The sequence below is a fragment of the Hippopotamus amphibius genome, chromosome 9 (assembly GCF_030028045.1).
Source record: "Hippopotamus amphibius kiboko isolate mHipAmp2 chromosome 9, mHipAmp2.hap2, whole genome shotgun sequence".
Lineage (NCBI taxonomy): Eukaryota > Metazoa > Chordata > Mammalia > Artiodactyla > Hippopotamidae > Hippopotamus > Hippopotamus amphibius.
The window spans coordinates 119,742,224-119,763,432 of NC_080194.1; the positions used below are offsets into that span (position 1 = coordinate 119,742,224).

The 21,209-nt window shown below is 33.1% G+C and overlaps 1 protein-coding gene across 1 annotated transcript in view; it reads right to left on the minus strand.

The window, feature by feature from the left end:
• LOC130861024 (phospholipid-transporting ATPase ABCA3-like) overlaps positions 1 to 21,209 on the minus strand; it is a 127,047-nt gene that overhangs the window by 17,452 nt on the left and 88,386 nt on the right. The window contains exons 23-25 of the mRNA XM_057749528.1: positions 18,547 to 18,759; positions 12,180 to 12,350; positions 1,511 to 1,689 (exon numbers count right to left, since the gene is read on the minus strand). Of these exons, the coding sequence (XP_057605511.1) occupies positions 1,511 to 1,689; positions 12,180 to 12,350; positions 18,547 to 18,759 (563 nt within the window). The remainder of the gene's footprint in view (positions 1 to 1,510; positions 1,690 to 12,179; positions 12,351 to 18,546; positions 18,760 to 21,209) is intronic.

Below are 21,209 nucleotides of genomic sequence, written 5' to 3' on the forward strand. Positions count from 1 at the left end.
TTTACATTTGGTAGTATATATACGTCGATGCTACTCTCTCACTTTGTCCCAGCTTCCCCTTCCTCCACTGTGTCCTAAAGTCCATTCTCTACGTCTGTGTTTTTATTTAAAAGACAATTTTTAAAGCATTCAGGGAAATGGTTTTTATCACTTGGATCCTTAAGAAGGAAGTCATCTTAAGAGGGTAGGGAAATGCTAAAAAAATGTAATCATGAATAAATAACTTTCGCCAAATAAAATAGGAATGGGAGCTAAGAAAATCAGCAAAGCTAAAGTAGACTTTTCATAAGAAACTCATTGGACCCTATGGTCTATATTTTCAAAATAAATATTACAAGATAATATTGCTCTTTAGTAATCTTGACTAGACCAAAAAGCTTCAGGAAACTGATATCAACATGTTAGAACAGAAATTTGGCATAACTTTTAAGACCATTTTTTCCCCCAATTACTTCAGAATACATTGATTTTGTTATCTCGATAGATTAAGAAATTAGGATTGCATAGCTTCCCCTCCCCCCAGAATTGGACATTGAAAACTGAGGTCAATTAAGTGTGATTTGTTACAATCATAGTGTGTTCAACATTGAAAGGCTAAAGAAGGATTAACTCTTTTATGAGGGAGAGAGAAAAAAATCAGTAAGACTTCACATAGAAAAATTTTAAGGCAGACAGAATGGTAATGTGAGGAGAACTGCGGACCTGTGAAACTGGTAAAAAAAATACTTAAATAATAACTATTTAAAGTCTTTGAAAATACTCCAGGCTTCACTGGTAGCACAGTGGTTAAGAATCAGCCTGCCAATGCAGGGCACACAGGATTGATCCCTGGTCCAGGAAGATCTCACATGCCACGAAGCAACTAAACCGATGCACCACAATTACTGAGCCTGCGCTCTAGAGCCCATGGGCCACAACTACTGAACCCACATGCCACACCTACTGAAGCCTGCGTGCTTAGAGCCTGTGCTCCGCAACCAGAGAAGCCACAGCACTGAGAAGCCTGTGCACCGCAACGGAGAGTAGCCCCCACTCTCCACAACTAGAGAAAGCCTGCCTGCAACAACGAAGACCCAACGCAGCCAATAAACAAATAAAATAAATAAATAAATAAATTTAAATTAAAAAAAAATAAAAGCTATGGCTTCAGCTTCCTGTAAAGAATCGAGAGAGAGAGAGAGAGAGAGAGAGAGAGAGAGAAGTAAAACAAAAGTGAGTAGAAGGAAAAAAATTATAAAAACAAAGACCAAAAAAAAATAATGAGTGAAAGAGAAAGTAGTAAACAATAGAGAAAGTAAATGAAGACAATTTGGTTCTTTGGAATGAACAAAATGAATGAAGTTTATTGTAGGTAAATTATAACTCAATAAGTTTGATTTAAGAAAATATATTTCTGTGGAGAGTTTTCTTTTATTTAGTAACTGAGATAGTCAAGTGTAGATACATGCTTTTTAGGTTGATTGTTCCATTTTCTTAGAGTAATTCTTAAGGTCCATGCTTAATTACTCACCTTCTTGAATGTCTTATAGATACCAAAGTAAATGTATTGATTGAAAAATATTCTTATTTTCCACAAAGTAGTCTCCAAAAAGAAAATCAAGAGAAGGAAAATAAAGCCTGTGGTACTCATCATGATCATATACTTTCCAATCATTTTCTCTTCCAAAGAATAAACATTCTCTGTACTATCTGAGAATGGCAAAAAAAAAAAAAAAAAAAGACTTCTTACTGCATAACATTGACACCAGGTACAAGGCCTAAGAAAGCAACCAAGAGGAAGAAATACAGGATGAAATGAAATATTAGGTTAAATTGAGATTAGGTAAAGTATTAGGTAAAGTATTTGCGTGTGAGAAGTGATAATCCTGCTACGAAAATACCATTTGAACAATGAATTTTGAAGTCAGATCTTCATGAATATATGTTAATCAAGTAAGGATATGAATATTAACATGTTTATTTATATGTTTAACAATTATTGTATGCCATGAAAATATGCCTCAAATCATTTCAGAAGTGTGAAACCTTAAATTGATCTTTAAAAGAAAGTATTGAGTGCAACTACCCTTGCAAAAGATAACACACTACGCTTATAAAAGGTAAAAATGACCATTAGCTGACATATTTTGAACTTTCTTGGGAAGAAAGTTAATGAGTTAAAATGCACAGAATTCCTGTTATAGGAAAATTATAAACTCTCCCTCCTTTTAAAATATTATTTTTTTAAATGATTTTAGATTTACAGAAAAGTTACAAAGAGAGTATGGAGAATTCCATATACCCTCACCCAGTTTCCCTAATTATTAATAACATACATTAGTATGGTATGTTATTAACAATTAACAAACAAATATTAACACATTATTATTAATTGAAGTTCCTGATTTATGCAGATTTACTAGATTTTTTTAAATGTAATATATATATATTTTGACTCCATGATCCAATCCAGAATCTACATTACAATTAGTAGTCATGTCTCTTTAGGTTCCTCTTGGTAATGAAAGTGTCTCAGATTTTCCTTATTTTTGATGACATAGACAGGTTTTGGTCAGGTATTTTGTAGGATGTCCCACCATTAGGATTTGTCTGATTTTTTTTTCATGATTAGATTGGAGTTATTGCCGGGTTTTGGGGAGGAAGATCACAGGGGTAAAGTGGCATTTTTATGTCATCAAAAAAAGATATATATGGTTTCTGGTCTAATATTTAGGTCTTTAATACATTTTTAGTTTATTTTTGTATATGGTGTGAGAAATATTCTAATTTCATTCTTTTACACTTAGCTGTCCAGTTTTCCCAACTTTACTTCTTGAAGAAACTGTCTTTTTCTCACTTTATATTTTTCCCTCCTTTGTTGTAGATTAATTGACCATAAGTACTTGAATTTGTTTCTGGGCTCTCTTTTCTATTCCACTGATCTGTGTGTCTGTTTTTATGCCAGTACCATAATTTGATTACTGTTGGTGGAATGTAAATTGGCATAGCCACTATGAAAAACAGCATGGAGTTTCCTTAAAAAATTAAAAATAAAACTACCATATGATCAGTGATTCCATTCCTGGTTATGTATCTGAAGAAAATGAAAATACTAATTCGAAAAGACACATGCACCCCAACATTTGTAGCAGCATTATTTGCAACAACTAGGATGCAACCTATGTGTCCAGCAACAGATGAATAGATAAAGAAGATGTGTTATATGTGTACAGTGGAATATTACTCAGCCTTAAAAAAGAATGAAAATTTGCCATTTGCAATTACATGGATGGACTTGGAGGGTATTGGACTTATTGAAATGTCAGACAAAGAATGACAAAAACTGTATGTTATTATTTATATGTGGAATCTAAAAAATAAAATGAATGAATATAACAAGACAGAAAGAGACTCATAGATACAGAGAACAAACTAGTGGTTACCAGTAGGGAGAGGGATGGGGGAGGGGCAAGACAGGGGAAGGGAATTAAGAGGTATAAACTACTAGATACAAAATCAATAAGCTACAAGGAGGTAATGTACAGCACAGGGAATATAATCAATATTTTATAATAACTTTAGGTGCAGTGTAATCTATAAAATATAGAATTACTATGTTGTATACCTGAAACTAATATAACATTGTAAATCAACTTCAATTAAAAAAAAAAGATGTGGGCAAAAGAAAGCATACATATTATCATGGTGACTTATTGATGTTGACTCTGATCCATGGTTGGGGTAGTGTTTGTCAACTTTCTTTGCTGTAAAGTTGTAACTTTCCCTCCTGTTTCATACTCTATATTCTTTGGAAGGAAGTCGTAGTGTACATCCCACACATAAGGAGTGGGAAGTTATGCTCTATCTCCTTGAGGCTGGAGTATCTACATATATTGGAACTCTATGGAATATTTTTCTCTTCTCCATCATTTATTTAGTTAGTCATTTATTTCTATCAAAATAGATGCATTAATTTGTATTTTGAATTACAATCCAATACTACTTTATTTTGTTGTTCAGATTGTTTCAGATTTGCCTATTGAATTCTCTTTTTTAAGAATCATATCTTATAAGTTTTTGTAGTTGATGTATGGAAATGCAATTGAATTTTATGTTTGTACTTACTTTGCATTTATGAACCACATTAAATTCTTATAAAGTTTAATAATTTATCAGATTTCTTGATAGATCATCACATCTAGAATTATTTCACCTTTTCCATTCCTCACACCTTAGAATTTTGTTTTTGAAATACTTGATTCACACAGAAGTTTCTATGGTATGTATGTACAAATTTTTAGCATAATATAATAATGGACTTTATGAACCTAGCCCCCTGAATTAAAAGTTTGCAAATAATTTGTAAATACCTATGTTCTCCTTCACTTTTTTATCCTCCAGAAGTAATCACTATGGTGAATTGTGTTCTGAATTCCTATTTTAGTAAATAAAGGTGGCCATCATAAGTACACACACACATATTTCAGTAAATATTATAATTTTAAAAATTTGAACTTAAATTAATAGTATTATACTCTGTATAGTTTTCTTGAACCTCTTTTCCCTCCATGTTATCATTTCTCAAAATTTCAAACATGAAGAGTAATTGAAATACTAGTAAAATAAAGATTTCCTCCATCTAGTATCGACACATTTGTTCCCATGCCTTGCACTTACTGTATATATATTTCTAATTAGGTTGCCTCTGTGGTTTTCAGAGATTATTTTCTAAAATGTGTTGTTTTTATTTTTATTTTTTGCCTTGTTATACTAGTTTTATATGAATGTTGGCTATCTCTGTTGTGAATTGTGAATTTTCATGGGCCATCAAACAGTAATTTTATGGAGTGATGGTGATGGTTTGGAGATAATTCTTTGGTTGCTTAGTGTATGAAAGCCATTTCTGTTGGTAGGGTGAAATATAATTTTTCAAATGTGTTCCTCTACTTCAGGTAGTGGTGGTGGGTGGATGGATACAGCTTTCTGATACTTTGACAATCTTTTGTTTCTGCAGTGTGTCTATAACTTATGCTATTTTCCCCTTCTTTTTACACCACATGAAGCATCCAAGGGGTAATTCTGCCTTCCAAGTTGTTCTTCTCAGAACTGTTGCCTTCTCAAACTGAGAATTTTCCAAAAGTACTGAGTTATCACATCATTGATGCAAGAAGTTCAGAGAATTTAAGCAAGAAAAATATAAACCTCCCAAACCCTAGTGATATACATCATAATCATGAAAAGAATGTAGTTTGAGAATAAATGATTTAAGAACACATCTTATGATGTTAGAAAATTAATCCCCCAAAATGTAGAATGTGGAAGAAAGTAATAAAGAACAAATTAATAACTTAGAAAACAAACATATAGTAGCAAGAATCAATAAATATGAGAGCTTTTTTTTTTTTTTTTTGAAAAGACTAATATAATTGATAAAACTCTGGTAAGACTGATCAAGAAAAAAATATAAATGGAAAAAATTAGAAATATTATGAATGAAAATGGGGATATCATTATAGAACTTATAGGTGTTAAAAGTCCTGTAATATAATATGAGCAAATTTACTCCTATAAATTTGAAAATTTAGCTGTAATGAATGATCCTACAAAAACACTATTAATTCCTCTCCCAAAGTTATCAATAGACTATCCAAATGATCCTATCTTTATTAACAAATTATGATCAATAATTGAAAATCTTTAGAAGAACATTCTTATGCACAATTATTCCATTTGTTATTTAATTTATTTTTACTTAACATTACAAATTCAGTCTATATAATTCATTATGTAATTCAATAGAATAAATAAGTGACTCAGTAGAAGAAAGAAGAAAAATCATTTGCGCATCTCAATAGAAGCAGTAAAAGAATGAGATAAAATTCAACAATTATTCATGGCTTAAAAAAATCTCTTACCAAACATGGAAATAGAAAAAAACTTCCTTAATCCAGGGAACTGGGATCCTTTTGAATCCCAATTCTGACCTATAAAAGGTATGTGACATAGGGCACAGAGTCAACTTCAGTGAAAAAATTCACTCTGAAATTGTAATGAAACTGGATGTCTATCACCACTCTGATTCAATTTGAACTACATGTTCTTGACAAAGTGGTAAGTCAAGAACAAGAAATAAATATATATGATTGGAAAATAAATACACTATCAGCAGCTGCTTTGAATGTACCCACTGAGAGTGAAAAACAATATACACATAAATTATTAAAATTAATAAAATAATTTAGCAAGTTCAATATACAAAAATTAACTCTTTAAACTACATCTCTCTACATAGGCAACAAACAATAAAAAATGACACCTCAAAAAGTGATGCTATTTATAATAGCAACAAAAGATATGCAAGAATAAAGCTAATAATATATTTGCATACCTCTAAACCAATAACTACTAAATAGTATTAAATAAAAATAAGAAAGACTTGAGTAAATAAATGGATAGTAGAACTAAATAAGTAAAGGAATGTACAAAGATTGCAGATTGTAAAACTAGAAATAGTAAAATTATTAAATCTTTAAAAATTACTCTATGGAATCAAAGCAATCTCAATTAAAAACCCTACTAGATTTGCTTTTTTGTGTGTAAAGAAAAGCTGATTCTTAAAGATATATGGAATTGCAAAGTAGCAACATACAACCAAGTTCCAACTTCAAAACTCACTATAAAACTAGAGTAATCAAGATGGGTGTGGTACTGGCATAAATATAAATACATAGATCAATGAAATACAATTGAGAGTCCAGACGTAAACTTATACTTCTAAGGTCAATTGATTTCAACAAGAATGCCAAGTTAACTCAATGCTCAATGGGGAAATGCATAGGTTTTTTTTAAAGCTTTTTTATTGTAAAATAATTGCTTTACACTTGTAACAGTTTTTGCTGTATAACAAAGTGAATCAGCTGTATTTATACATATATCCCCATATCCCCTCCCTCTTGTGACTCCCTCGCACCCTCCCTATCCCAGCCCTCTAAGTAATCACCCATCATGGAGTTGATCTCCCTGTATTATGCAGCAGCTTCCCACTAGTTGAAAAGGTTTTTAACAACGGGGTGCTGGAACAACTGGATATATAAAAGTCAGACTGAAACCCTATCATACCATAGACAAAAATCAACTAAAAATGGATCAAAGACTTAAATACAACAGCTAAAACTATGACCCTCTTAGGAGAAACCGTTGGAGTGATCTTTGATTAAGCCATGATTTCTTTGATATGACACCTGAAGTGTACAAGCAATCAAATAAAGAGTAGATAAACTGGACTTCATTAAAATGAAAGGCTATTGTGCATCAAAGGACACTATCAAGAGAGTAAAAGCCCAGATCATTCAGACGGAAAATTAATAAGGAAACACAAGCTTTAAATGACACAATAAAACACCTTGATTTAATAGATATCTATAGGACATTACATCCAAAAGCAGATTACACATTCTTCTCAAGTGCACATGGAACATTCTCCAAGATAGATCACATTTTGGGTCATAAATCAAGCCTTGGTAAATTCAAGAAAATTGAAATCATATCAAGCATCTTTTCTGACCACAATGCTATGAGATTAGAAATCAATTAAAGGAAAAAAACTGTAAAAAAAAAAAAAAACACATGGAGGCTAAACAATACGCTACTAAATACCCAACAGATCACTGAAGAAATCAAAGAGGAAATCAAAAAATACCTAGAGACAAATGACAATGGAAACACAATGATCCAAAACCTATGGGATACAGCAAAGGCAGTTCTAAGAGGGAAATTTATAGCAATACAATCCTACCTCAAGAAACAAGAAAAATCCCAAATAAACAATCTAACCTTACACCTCAAGAAACTAGAGAAAGAAGAGCAAACTAAACCCAAAGTTAGTAGACGCAGAGAAATCATAAAGATCAGAGCAGAAATAAATGAAATAGAGACAAAGAAAACAATAGCAAAAATCAATAAAACTAAAAGCTGGTTCTTTGAGAAGATAAATAAAATCAATAAATCTCTAGCAAGACTCATCAAGAAAAAGAGGGAGAGGACTCAAATCAATAAAATTAGAAATGAAACAGGAGAAGTTACAATGGACACCGCAGAAATAGAAAGCACCATAAAAGATTACTACAAGCAACTATGTGCCAATAAAATGGACAACCTGGATGAAATGGACAGATTCTTAGAAAGGGATAACCTTCCAAGACTGAATCAGGAAGACATCGAAAATATGAACAGACCAATCACAAGTACAGAAATTGAAACTGTGATTAAAAATCTCCCAACAAACAGAAGTCCAGGACCAGATGGATTCACAGGTGAATTTTATCAAACATTTACAGAAGCGCTAACACCCATCCTTCTCAAACTCTTCCAAAAAATTGCAGAGGAACGAACATTCCCAAACTCATTTTATGAAGCCACCATCACCCTGATACCAAAACCAGACAAAGATACTACAAAAAAAGAAAACTACAGACCAATATCACTGATGAATTTAGATGCAAAACTCAACAAAATACTAGCCAACAGAACCCAACAACACATTCAAAGGATCATACACCATGATCAAGTGGGGTTTATCCCTGAAATGCAAGGATTCTTCAATATATGCAAATCAATCAATGTGATACACCATATTAACAAACTGAGGGATAAAAACCACATGATCATCTCAATAGATGCAGAAAAAGCTTTTGACAAAATTCAACACCCATTTATGATAAAAACTCTCCAGAAGGTGGCCATAGAGGGAACCTACCTTAACATAATAAAGGCCATATATGACAAACCCACAGCAAACATCATTCTCAATGGTGAAAAACTGAAAGCATTCCCTCTAAGATCAGGAACAAGACAAGGATGTCCACTTTCACCACTACTATTCAACATAGTTTTGGAAGTCCTTGCCACAGCAATCAGAGAAGAAAAAGGAATAAAAGGAATCCAAATTGGAAAAGAAGTAAAACTGTCACTGTTCGCAGATGACATGATACTGTACATAGAAAATCCTAAAGATGCCACCAGAAAATGGTTTGAGCTAATCAATGAATTTGGTAAAGTTGCAGGATACAAAATTAACACACAGAAATCTCTTGCATTTCTATACACAAACAATGAAAGATCAGAAAGAGAAATTAAGGAAACAATCCCACTCACCATTGCAACGAAAAGAATAAAATACCTAGGAATAAACCTAACCAAGGAGGTAAAAGACCTGTACTCAGAAAACGATAAGATGCCAATGAAAGAAATCAAAGAAGACACAAACAGATGGAGGGACATACCATGTTCTTGGATTGGAAGAATCAACATTGTGAAAATGACTACATTACCCAAAGCAATTTACAGATTCAATGCAATCCCGATCAAATTACCAATGGCATTTTTCATAGAACTAGAACAAGAAATTTACGGTTTGTATGGAAACGCAAAAGACCCTGAATAGCCAAAGCAATCTTGAGAAGGAAAGATGGAGTGGGTGGAATCAGGCTTCCTGACTTCAGGCTATACTTCAAGGCTATAGTGATCAAGACAGTATGGTACTGGCACAAAAACAGAAATATAGATCAATGGAACAGGATAGAAAGCCCAGAGGTAAACTATGGTCAACTTATCTGTGACAATGGAGGCAAGGATATACAATGAAGAAAAGGCAGCCTCTTCAATAGGTGGTGCTGGGAAAACTGGACAGCTACATGTAAAAGAATGAAATTAGAACACTTCCTAACACCATACACAAAAATAAACTCAAAATGGGTTAAAGACCTAAAAGTAAGGCCAGACACTATAAAACTCCTAGAGGAAAACATACGAAGAACACTCTTTGACGTAAATAACAGCAAGATCTTTTTTGATCCACCCCCTAGAATAATGGAAATGAAAACAAAAATAAATAAGTAGGACCTAATGAAACTTCAAAGCTTCTGCACAGCAAAGGAAAATATAAGCAAGATGATAAGACAACCCTCAGAATGGGAAAAAATATTTGCAAATGAATCAACAGACAAAGAATTAATCTCCAAAATATATAAACAGTTTATCCAGCTCAATATCAAAAAAATAAACAACCCAATCAAAAAATGGGCAGAAGATCTAAATAGGCATTTCTCCAAAGAAGATATACGGATGGCCAAGAGGCACATGAAAAGCTGCCCAACATCACTAATTATTAGAGAAATGCAAATCAAAACTACAATGAGGTATCACCTCACACCAGTAAGAATGGGCATCAATAGAAAATCTACAAACAGTAAATGCTGGAGAGGGTGTGGAGAAAAAGGAACGCTCTTACATTGCTGGTGGAAATGTAAATTGATGTAGCCACTATGGAAAGCAGTATGGAGTTTCCTTGCAAAACTAAAAATAGAATTACCATATGACCCAGCAATCCCACTACTGGGTATATACCCAGAGAACACCATAATTCAAAAAGACACATGCACTCCAATGTTCATTGCAGCACTGTTTACAATAGCCAGGACATGGAAGCAACCTAGGTGTCCATCAACAGATGAAAGGATAAAGAAGATGTGGTACATACATACAATGGTATATTACTCAGCTGTAAAAAGCAATGAAACTGGGACATTTTTAGAGACATGGATGGACCTAGAGACTGTCATGCAGAGTGAAGTGAGTCAGAAAGAGAAAAACAAATATTGTATATTAACACATATATGTGGACTATAGAAAAATGGTACAAATCAACCTGTTTGCAAGGCAGAAATATAGACACAGATGTAGAGAACAAACATATGGACACCAAGTGGGGAAAGCGGGGAGGGTTGCAGGGGGGGAATGAATTGGGAGATTGGGATACCAAATTGTACTCTCTAAATATATGCAGTTTATTGTAAAAAATACAAAAATAAAAAGTTAAAAAAAAAAGTAAGAGCCCACAGAATGAGAGAAAATCGCTGCAAATCATGTAACAGAGAAGGGCCTAGTATATCCAGAAATTAACAAGACAAACAGCCCAATTTAGAAATGTGCAAAGAATTTGAATAGACATTTCTACAAAGAAGATATACAAATGAACAATAAGCACATGAAAAGATATTTAACATCACTGGTCATTAGAGAAATGCAAATTGAAGCAACAATGAGATACAATTTCACGCCTACTAGGAAGGCTATAAAAGTAATAAAAAAGGTGAGGATCTAGAGAAATTAGAAGCCTGCTGCCTTACTGTACAAAACTAGTCCCAGCTTCTATGAAGACTCAATAATACCATGACTTTCTAAGTCACAAGATTTTACATGAAGCGTTTCATTTTCTCCACCTTGTCCCACCCCCTAAAGTTTACTGTCAGACAGTTTACAACTATTTGAATACTCAGCTTCCTTTTGAGGTCATTGACTATTGTTCTAGGTAGGACTTGGCTTACTAAGTACTCCTTTCCTTCTCACTCTGTCCACTCTCGTCAACACAAGGTGTTTTCAAAATTATCCAATAAATGATAGAGTGTCACCCTTAGGGATTTCTGAGTTTAAGATGAATTTTTACCCTTTTCACTCACCCAGTACAGTTCTTTTTTTACTTTCATTTCTGGCTCTTTTCTCCATTGTACTACTCTTTATCATCCAATCACTACATCTCAACCTTTATCTATTTATTTTAAAAAGTTGAGCTCCTCTATGTTCTAGATACTATATTAGACACTAGGAGGTGGATATTATCCATTCCTTCCAATAAGTTGTGGGCATGTGAGTGTATGTAATTATGAGTGGTGATGGTGGTAGGAGCTAACAAAAGTAAATACAATTATGGATACAAATCCTTCCCCTGGAGGTTCTTTCCCATAAGTGAAATGTATTATACAATGAAAGAACAGATATCCTGAAACCCAGTTCTGGCCCATAAAAGCTGTGTGACATAGAGCATAGAGTCAGTTTCCTCAAAATGCATATAAAAACAGATAACTTTGAGGTGGTAAAGATTTAATATAATGTATGTAAAGTTATGAGGTGGTTGATTATTAGTCAATCTTATTTCTATATCTGATAACTACTTTAAAGTTACCTTGGATTTGCTTTTGAGGTATCATATTTACAAAGGTTTTCCCCCAGTCCTGTAAAATGACTTATGTATTGAACATGTGTCCTGACTTTCTTCTTTGAAATAAGGGCAGATTCCACACATGTTTTGTGGGCTGAGCCTGGGACTAATTTCCTAGAGACTTAAGAACCCTCAAGATACTTACCTGCTTTACTACAATTTAAATGGACAGGAGGTGTTTCTAGCGAGCACCATTTCTTCTTCTGGTAGAAATTAAAATAGTCAGCAATGCACTTCCCAAGGTTGTAATTGGGAAAGAGCAGTAATAAATTAAGTATGAAGTTTCTGGTGGCATTTGACATGCTATGTTGAACCTCTAAAAAAGATAAGATTAGTTTTCATTATAGGAAATAAATTATCCCCAGGACAAATCCCCCAATGATGATCAAACCAAACTCAGGGGATTAAAAACCAGATGATTATATTTGAAAAACACTAATTACTTCCCAGTAAGTTTGTGCCAGCTGATATCTAGTGACAGAGTTTGTGTTGATAATTGCAGAGTTCTGAAAAGTTTTTTTTTTTGGTGAAGTGGGTGTCCATATGATATGTCTTCCTGGTACCTGTTATGAACAAGAAACCACTACTATCTATTTTTCACATTTCTAATCCTAATTGGTCAAGTAAGGGAGCAAAGTAGAGGCATGAGATATAGCCTAGAATTCAGGAGTATGAAACTCTTATAGGGAAATTATAATGTATTTGAGAGTAGAAAAATCTTCAAATAAACCAGCTGAGATAACTAATGTCTCTCCTCCAAAGAATGCATTTAATATGAATTATAATTAGAGACTAAATTCCTAAAGATAGGAACATGTTTAATTTATGAACTGCCATTATAGAATTTAGATAATGACTTCAGTTTTTTAGGAAAAAGATAAAAGACGAGAGAGAAAATTCATAAAGGCACTTGGGGAAAGAGAGATGGCCCAGTAGTGAAACCTCAAGTGCCAAAGGCATGGCGTTTCTTACCTTTGTAGATCTTAACTTGACATAGAGACAAATAATTGATCCAGATTAAAGAATGTCAAAATGGCACTGATTATATAGACCAGAACTAACAGAAATTTTCATGATTATGGAAAAGCTCTATAACTGCATTAATACACACAGGTGGCTATTGAGCACTTGAAATGTGGCTAGTGTGGGTATGGAACTGAATTTTAAGTTGTATTTAAGTTTAAGAAATTAAAAAATTTAAATTGTCACATGTGGCCAGTGGCTACCATATCACACAGTATAGGTATAGTCTAATATCTTTTGGCCTGTACCACTAGCAGTCATAAATATCTTCTCACTTCCAAAGAAAGATCTTTCTAGGTGAGGAAGAGAAACAGAATATCTTATCTGACAAAGTCATGAATGCCTCTTTAGGGATAGGGAAATGTAAAAATTGACAAAAATGTGTTACTGAAAATAATTATCATCCAGTTCAGCATGGGCACTGACCATTCACAGAACAGAGTATCAATCAACTAAGTTGTAAACTACTATAACAACTGGTGCGGTCATCTTGATGTGTACTGATGGAAATATCAATTCTCTTTATGTAATTGTAGAGTAGACTATATTTTACATGTGCTCTTTTGGCTTGCCCCAGCATCTGTTATTCATATGCTGGCAATATTTCCTCAGATGTTATAGCATTTTTGAATAATGTTAGTTTCTTTCTTTCTAGTCTGTGTGTATTTTATTATTTTTCTACATTACAGGACTGATTCAGGTCAAAAGTGTAATGTTTAATAGAATTGACAATAACAGTCACTCTCATCTAGTTCCTCATTTTTAAAGGAAATGCTTTACTGAGTCACTATTGAATATTATACTTGCTATAGAGTTTTGCATATGCATATGTCCTTTGCATATGCATGTTTTCCCCCAATCTTATTTACTAAGACATGTTATTATGTAGCATTGATCTTTCAGCTATTGAGATGATTATGTTTCCCCCATTAACCCATTAAGAATTATATTTACAGATTTTCTAATATGAAAGCAACCATCTTTGATTCAGTTTGCTAATATCTTATTTAGAATTTTTGAATCTATGTTTGAAAATTATTTTGTCAGATTATAGAATGAGGCTTTTGCTAATCTCATAGAAGGGATTGGAAATATATCATATTCTTTTTTGTGTTAGCTGGAAGAATATACAGAACTCACCAGTAGAGTCATATAGGCTTTCTGTTTTCTTTGTGAAAATAATTTTAACTATTAATACTTGAAAGCTGATAATACAATTCAAATATTCTAATACTTCTTAAATCAGATTTAATAATTGAATCTTTTCTAGAAATATAACAATTTATTTGATGTTTTTACATTTGTTATCCTAACTTGATTATATCCTTTTATTTTTAATGGTGTAACAACCATATATATATAATATTTTTATACCTAATATTTATTTATTTTATCTTAATCACCTTGCTGTTATGCCAATTTTATCCTTCCCACTAGCTGATTAGTGGCTCTGTTGGTATTCTCTATTGTATATTTGTTTTCCATTTGATTAATTTCTGCTCTTATTTGTTCATTACTTCTACTTTTTGTGTTTATTATTATTTTTCTAACTTTTTTGCGTGGCTTGTTAATTAAGTTTTAGCCTTTTTCATGTTAGTAGTTAAAGCTATAAAATAACTCTTTAGCTGCAGCGTATTTATGTTATTCTTCAGTTGTAAATGTTTCCCAGTTTATATTATGATTCCCTTGTTGGCCCATTAATTATTTAAAAGTGTGCTTTAAAATTCCCAATTGTGTGTTCTTCTCCTGCTTATATTTTTCTTATTGATTTCTAATTTTATCAAAATGACAATGAATGTGTCATTTACTAATCCTCATGGTATATCATTTGGTCGTTTTTGTAAAGACTCCATGTGTGTTTGAAAACGTATTTGGGATTCTGTGTTCTCTGTATCTCCATTAATTCAAGTGTGTTAACTGTACTGTTAAACAGATATCATTTATTGAATTTTTCCACTGCTTAATCCATTAGCTACAACAGAGGTATGTTGAAAGCTCCTTCTGTGATGTTACATGTTTTGCCTACTATTTCAAGTAGCTCTGGGAATTTTGACTAATATACTTCTAGAGTACTAGACAAGTAAAATTTTGGAATTCTTACAACTTCATGTACAATTGAATCCACTATCATGTAGTGAGTCTCTTTATCTCTAATAGTTATCTAATATTCTTTATCTTAAAGAATATATATATTTTTCTGGTATCAATATAGCCACTCCAGTTTTACTTTTGTGACATGTTCTTGATATATTTTTTTTCTATTCTTATACCTTCTGTATTTTCATTTTTTAACAGCACCTCCTGTAAAAAGCATAATGTTAGAATTTAGGGGAAGGGGTTATCCAGAATGGCAACCTTTGTCATTTATTTAACGAGCATGTTCCGTTGCTATTTATTTTTATTACTGATATGCCTGAGTTGATTACTATCATCATATTATTTGCTATTTATTCTTATCTTTCTATTCCTTTTTATCTCCATTCTCTTGTATTTTGGATGAGATTGAGTTTTTTCCTCCCTTTTTTCTCATTGCCCATTTACTGTGTTTTGGAAGTTATACTTTTAAAATACCCTTCAGTGGTTACACTGGATATTTAAACATGTCTACTTAACTTTTCTCTCTGATTGTCTCAAATATCTTCTCTTTAGCATTGGTTTTCTGAAGTTTCACATGATTTGTTTCACATCATTTTAAAAAATGATTCAGTGGGCTTTCTGAAAATTAGAATTTCTGTCTTTCAACAATTCTGGAAATTCTCAGCCATTATCTTTCTAACATTATTTCTTCCTTTTCTTTCTACTGATATTATTCCTTTCTGAACTGTAGCCAAAATTTGAAACTTCCTACTCTTATGGCTTTTTAATATTCTTTTCATATTTCCATCTTGTTATCTCATGGGATACATTAAGTATATTTCTTTTGTATCCACCTTTCATCCACCAATTCTCCCTTGAACTGTTTCAACTGTGTGTAATAGTCTGATCATCTATCTATTGAGTTCTTAAATTATAATTAATTCTTTTTCATTTCTCAAGATTCTATTTGTATCTTTTTCAAATCTACTAGATCTCTCTCTCCACACACACACATATATATGTAAACTATGCATATATAGCATATACATATGTACATTCTATTGTTTATTATATATTCTATGATTCTATCTTTTGCCCAAATACCTGAGATTCTGTTACAATTTAAATATTTTAAACATACATATTTTATATTCTGTTCTAAAAACCTGCAAATCTTAAATTTTGCAGATCTGATTCTGATCCTACAGTTTGTGGTATCTGCTACAACTAGCTCTTAAGACCTGTCTCTTTGTTCTTTTGACTCGATCTCAAGTAATCTAGAAAATTTAACTGTGGAACTACTTTGAAGTGTGGGAGTTGTGTATGCCTTTATCACTCATCTAGATGCAAAAAAAAAAAAAACCAGGTTATTTAAAATGATCATATTATGCTTTTTTTGGCTTACATAGGCACTATAATTTCAAGACAAAAACTTATATGAGTATTTGCATGCGATTACAAATTCCAAAGGAAACTACTATTCCTTATTCCAGTGCCAAATTCAAACTTTGTAAATTTTCTTCCTGTGTCCTATTGTGGTGCTAGTTAAATTTTGTTCCACCCTTGTAATGAGCACATCAATCTTTTAACTTTCAATTTTAGATAGGAAGCTACTAAACCTTTGTTGTACTTCTATGCTTTTTATTTTGACTTTGTTTATCACAACTTATAAAAATAGAAAATTAAAGTCAGAAGATGCTATCAAAAACCTCTGGTCAAAGCTACCTTTAATGCTTGCTTACCTTCAAGGGCACTTGCCTTCACTTTATTCTTGGCCTCTACCAATTTCATACTTTCTTCTCACTTCATTATTATTTTTTTAAAAATTTTTTTGGGGGTACACCAGGTTCAATCATCTGTTTTTATACACATATCCCCGTATTCCCTCCCTTCCTTGACTCCCTCCCCCTCGAGTCCCCCCCCCACCCTCCCTGCCCCAGTCCTCTAAGGCATCTTCCATCCTCGAGTTGGACTCCCTTTGTTATACAACAACTTCCCACTGACTATTTTACAGTTGGTAGTATATATATGTCTGTGCTACTCTCATGATCACTTCATTATTTTTGACAGAGTATGATTCACAGAGTTTGTTCTGCTGTTGAAAAGTGGAAATCTCCTCCTTCCCAAAAAGTCTTTTAAACTTTATAAAACAACATTTTCTTCTTATTCTTATCCTCACATAACTGCTCTTCTCTAGGCTCTTGAATAATAATTTCATTCTAGCTTAGGGCTCACAAACTCAAATGCTTTCAGGTGAGTCTTCTTTATATAACAAAATATTTCTCTTTGGAAAGGTGTACAAAAATACACAGATATGTGCTTTCCATAAATTCAGAATTTCTTGGTGAGAATTAGTGTTAAGGCATATCTCTTACAAGTTTTTTTTTTTTTGTCTGCTATGCAGAGGCTTATGCCTTGCACATGTGAAATACTCATCCTTGAAGGAGTTTGCAGGGAATTTGTTTATGACAGGTGAAGGGGTAAGGGAATGAGGCAGGAAGCTTATGCTTATGGAGTTTTGCAACAATAGGGAGGGATGAAGTGATAAAGTGCTTAAGTCAGTTCAAATTCATGTTATAGGGTGATTCAATAAAGGAGTGACTATAGTCTCTCTTTTAAGAAATCCATTTACAATAATGGTCAATTTAGTTACTATTTCCCCAAATCTCAAAATCAGAGGAGGAAAATGAGGAGATACAAATTTAAGAATACTGCAGAAACCAGGCTTGGGAGGAAGGAAAACTGGCTTAGTTGTGAGTATGTGAGGTACACATAGAGTTTTTCTTCATTCTGGAAAATCTTGTTAGGCTGCTCAGGATTCATTAAATTAGTGAAGAAGAGCCACACCATGAAGGTCTCCCTCAACAAAGTTCTCCTCTCTACTCGAATTCTCCTCTCTACTCTTCCTTCTTTTCATCTCACTACAAAGTGCCACAATATCAAGGGTTAACACTCTTAAGCATAATAATGATCTAATATGTTTGACATATAAGTTATTCTGACTTTCTGTGGTCTGCCCTTCTAAGAAGAAAGCTGCTCTTTTGTGTTGCCTCTCTCTCTCTCTGACAAATGGATCTCAGGGACAAATGCTCCTAAAAATTTCAAATCTGGTGCAGAAAAGATTCCTTAAGTTTTGTATTGGAGCTACGGGATGTGGGGTTAGAGAGGAGGACTCTTGTCAAAGAATCTGTAGATCGTGTTGAGTCCCATTACTTCCATATGTGGATCCCAGCTCTAACACAATTCCTGGAGTATCACAGGCACTCAAAATAATTTTACTGACTTACATCGAGTTCAAGATAGTCCCCAAATCTAGAATTTAACCGTATAATAATGTCCTTCATCCATTCCCACTTATTTATTTACTGCTGTTTTCTGGGGAAAGAGAAAATTTGTGAAGCCCTTACCCTTACCGAATTGAAATGTGGAATCTATGAGGAGAGTGAAAATGCCTGAAAGGTAGTTGAATAGGACAAGTTTGATGTAGGCAGAAGTACTTCTGGTAAACAGGAAGCTCAGCAGGTACATGAGGGGTATGGCAGACCAGCCATACAGCATGAAGATCAACAAAGTGTCCAGAAAATGGTAATCTGTGATATATATATCCATTTGGCAGTATTTCAACACTCCCTGAAACACAGGGATAAAGGCAATGTCAAAAGTAAGTGCAAAAATAATTCGTCAGAACGTTTAGAGAGGGACATAGACAGTCTTGTCTTTAGTACAGATATATTCATTAATTAAATCAATTTTCCTCTTTACAAAAAAGCCTTAGCCTATGAGCATAATGTAAGATACTTCCACATCTTCATCAGAGGATAGTCCAGTGAGCAGGACCACTATAATCCCTCCCCTTTTTAAAAACTCAGGACAGTTTTTTAAAAAATCATAAGCAAAGTCAGTGTACTTTCCCCCAATAATCTTAACTCTCAACTTTCCCAGAAAGTAGAATATTTCTCTAAACAGAGACTATTTCTCTAGAGATTTTCCCTCTGAATACATACCTTACCTATCACTATTACCTACCTTCAAACTGGGTCTCCTGGTTCTGTTCTACTCCCCCATTCCCACTACCTCCACCTAAGCAAATCTGGGACCTCTTTCTTAAATTTTTCTAACAGAAATTGAAAATCAGACAGTGAAGCACAAAATTAGAGGGACCAAATTGAATGAATAGTGATGGTGGAGAGGAAACTGTAGTTGTTAAAGGAAAAATATTTCTGGAAATCTGTCTCTCACTAGTAAGTAATTTCAGTTTCTCCGTAAATGCCAGGGTTGCCCTTTTGTGCAATTATACAATTATACTGTAGGACAATCAAGAAGTAAATAGTAGGTTATGCTAAGAATAGTCATATTACAATTGATGACTGATGTTCTTGGTGGTGGTAGCAACTGCAACAGAGAGGATTAGTAGATCATGGTTGAACCTACAGCTATGGTTGTTTTGTTTCTGTAAACCTACAGAACAAATACAATGAGGTAATCAAATAAAAGTTGGGATGATCTAGAAATCCCTGTGTTTGAAGGGATTGTTGTAGGATTCTTCAATGTCATGAATTATAACCTATTTCAAAGAAAAGTTAAATTCCTAGTTCAATATGAAAGAAGTATACTCTGTTCTTGAACAAGAAGACCATGCATTATGAATATTTAGATTCTATCCAAAATGAACATGCAAATGAAGTTTTCAAGTAAGTAGTTTAACTTCTTCACTGTGAAGTGTAACACATGCCCAGAAGAGTGCGTAAACATACATGAATTATCACAAAACAACCCCTGAGCATCTGCCACAATTACAGTACCCAAGGAAACTTATATCATGAACTCCTCCACATCTTGTAAAAGTAACCACTTTTCTGACTTTTTCATGAATACTTCTTTATATTTCTTAATAGTGTGATCACATAGGCATGCATCTCTAAATAATAAAATACAGTATTATTTGTATTTTGAACTTTTTATGAATGTAATTATACAACGTGTAACCTTTTGTATCTGGTTACTTTCACTCAGTATTTTGTTTGTGAGATTCACCCATGTTGTTGTATATAGCTCTAGTTCAATCTTTTTTTTTTTATTAATTTAAGTATAGTTGATTTACAATACTATATTGAGTTTAGGTGTACAAAATTGTGATTAAATATTCTTATAGATTATAGTCCATTTAAAGTTATTACAAAATATTGTCTGTATCCCCTGTGCTGTATAATATATCCATGTATCTTATTTATTTTATACATAGTCAGTTTGTACCTCTTAATCCCTTACCCCATCTTGTCCCTCCCCCATCCCTCCCTCCACTGGTAACCATTACTTTTTTCTCTATATCGGTGAGTCAGTTTTGTTATACTCATTTGTTTATTTTTTAGATTCCACATATAAGTGATAATATACATTTATCACACTTCACTAAGCATAATACCCTCCAGGTTCACCCAGGTTGTAGCAAATGGCAAAATTTCATTCTTTTTTTATGGCTAAGTAATGTTGATATATATATATATATATATATATATATATATACACACACACACTTTTAAAATATAATTGCAAGTATATATAATTGCAAATCAACTATACCTAAATAAAAATAAAAATAGTACTACCATTTGATTCAGAAATTCCACTCCTGGCTATATAGCTGAAGAAAAGAAAAACACCAATTTGAAAAGATGTATGTACCCCAAAGTTCATAGCAACATTATTTACAATAGCCAAGATATAAAAGCAACCTAAGCGCCCAGCAATAGATGAATGTATAAAGAAGATGTGGTACAGATAGATACATAGATAGATCAATCTCACAAATGGTAGTTCTATTTTTAGTTTTTTTCCAGAGTGGTTGCACCAATTTACATTCCCACTCACAGTGTCTGTGGTTCCCTTTTCTTTACAACCTTACCAACATTTCCTATTTGTGGTCTTTTTGACGGTAGCCATTCTGACAGGTGTGAGATGATGTAATATTGATTTACAGTTCTCTGATGATTAGTGATGTTGAACATCTTTTCATATGCCTGTTGGCCATCTGTATATTTTCTTTGGAAAAATGTCCATTTGTTTCTTTTTTTGACAT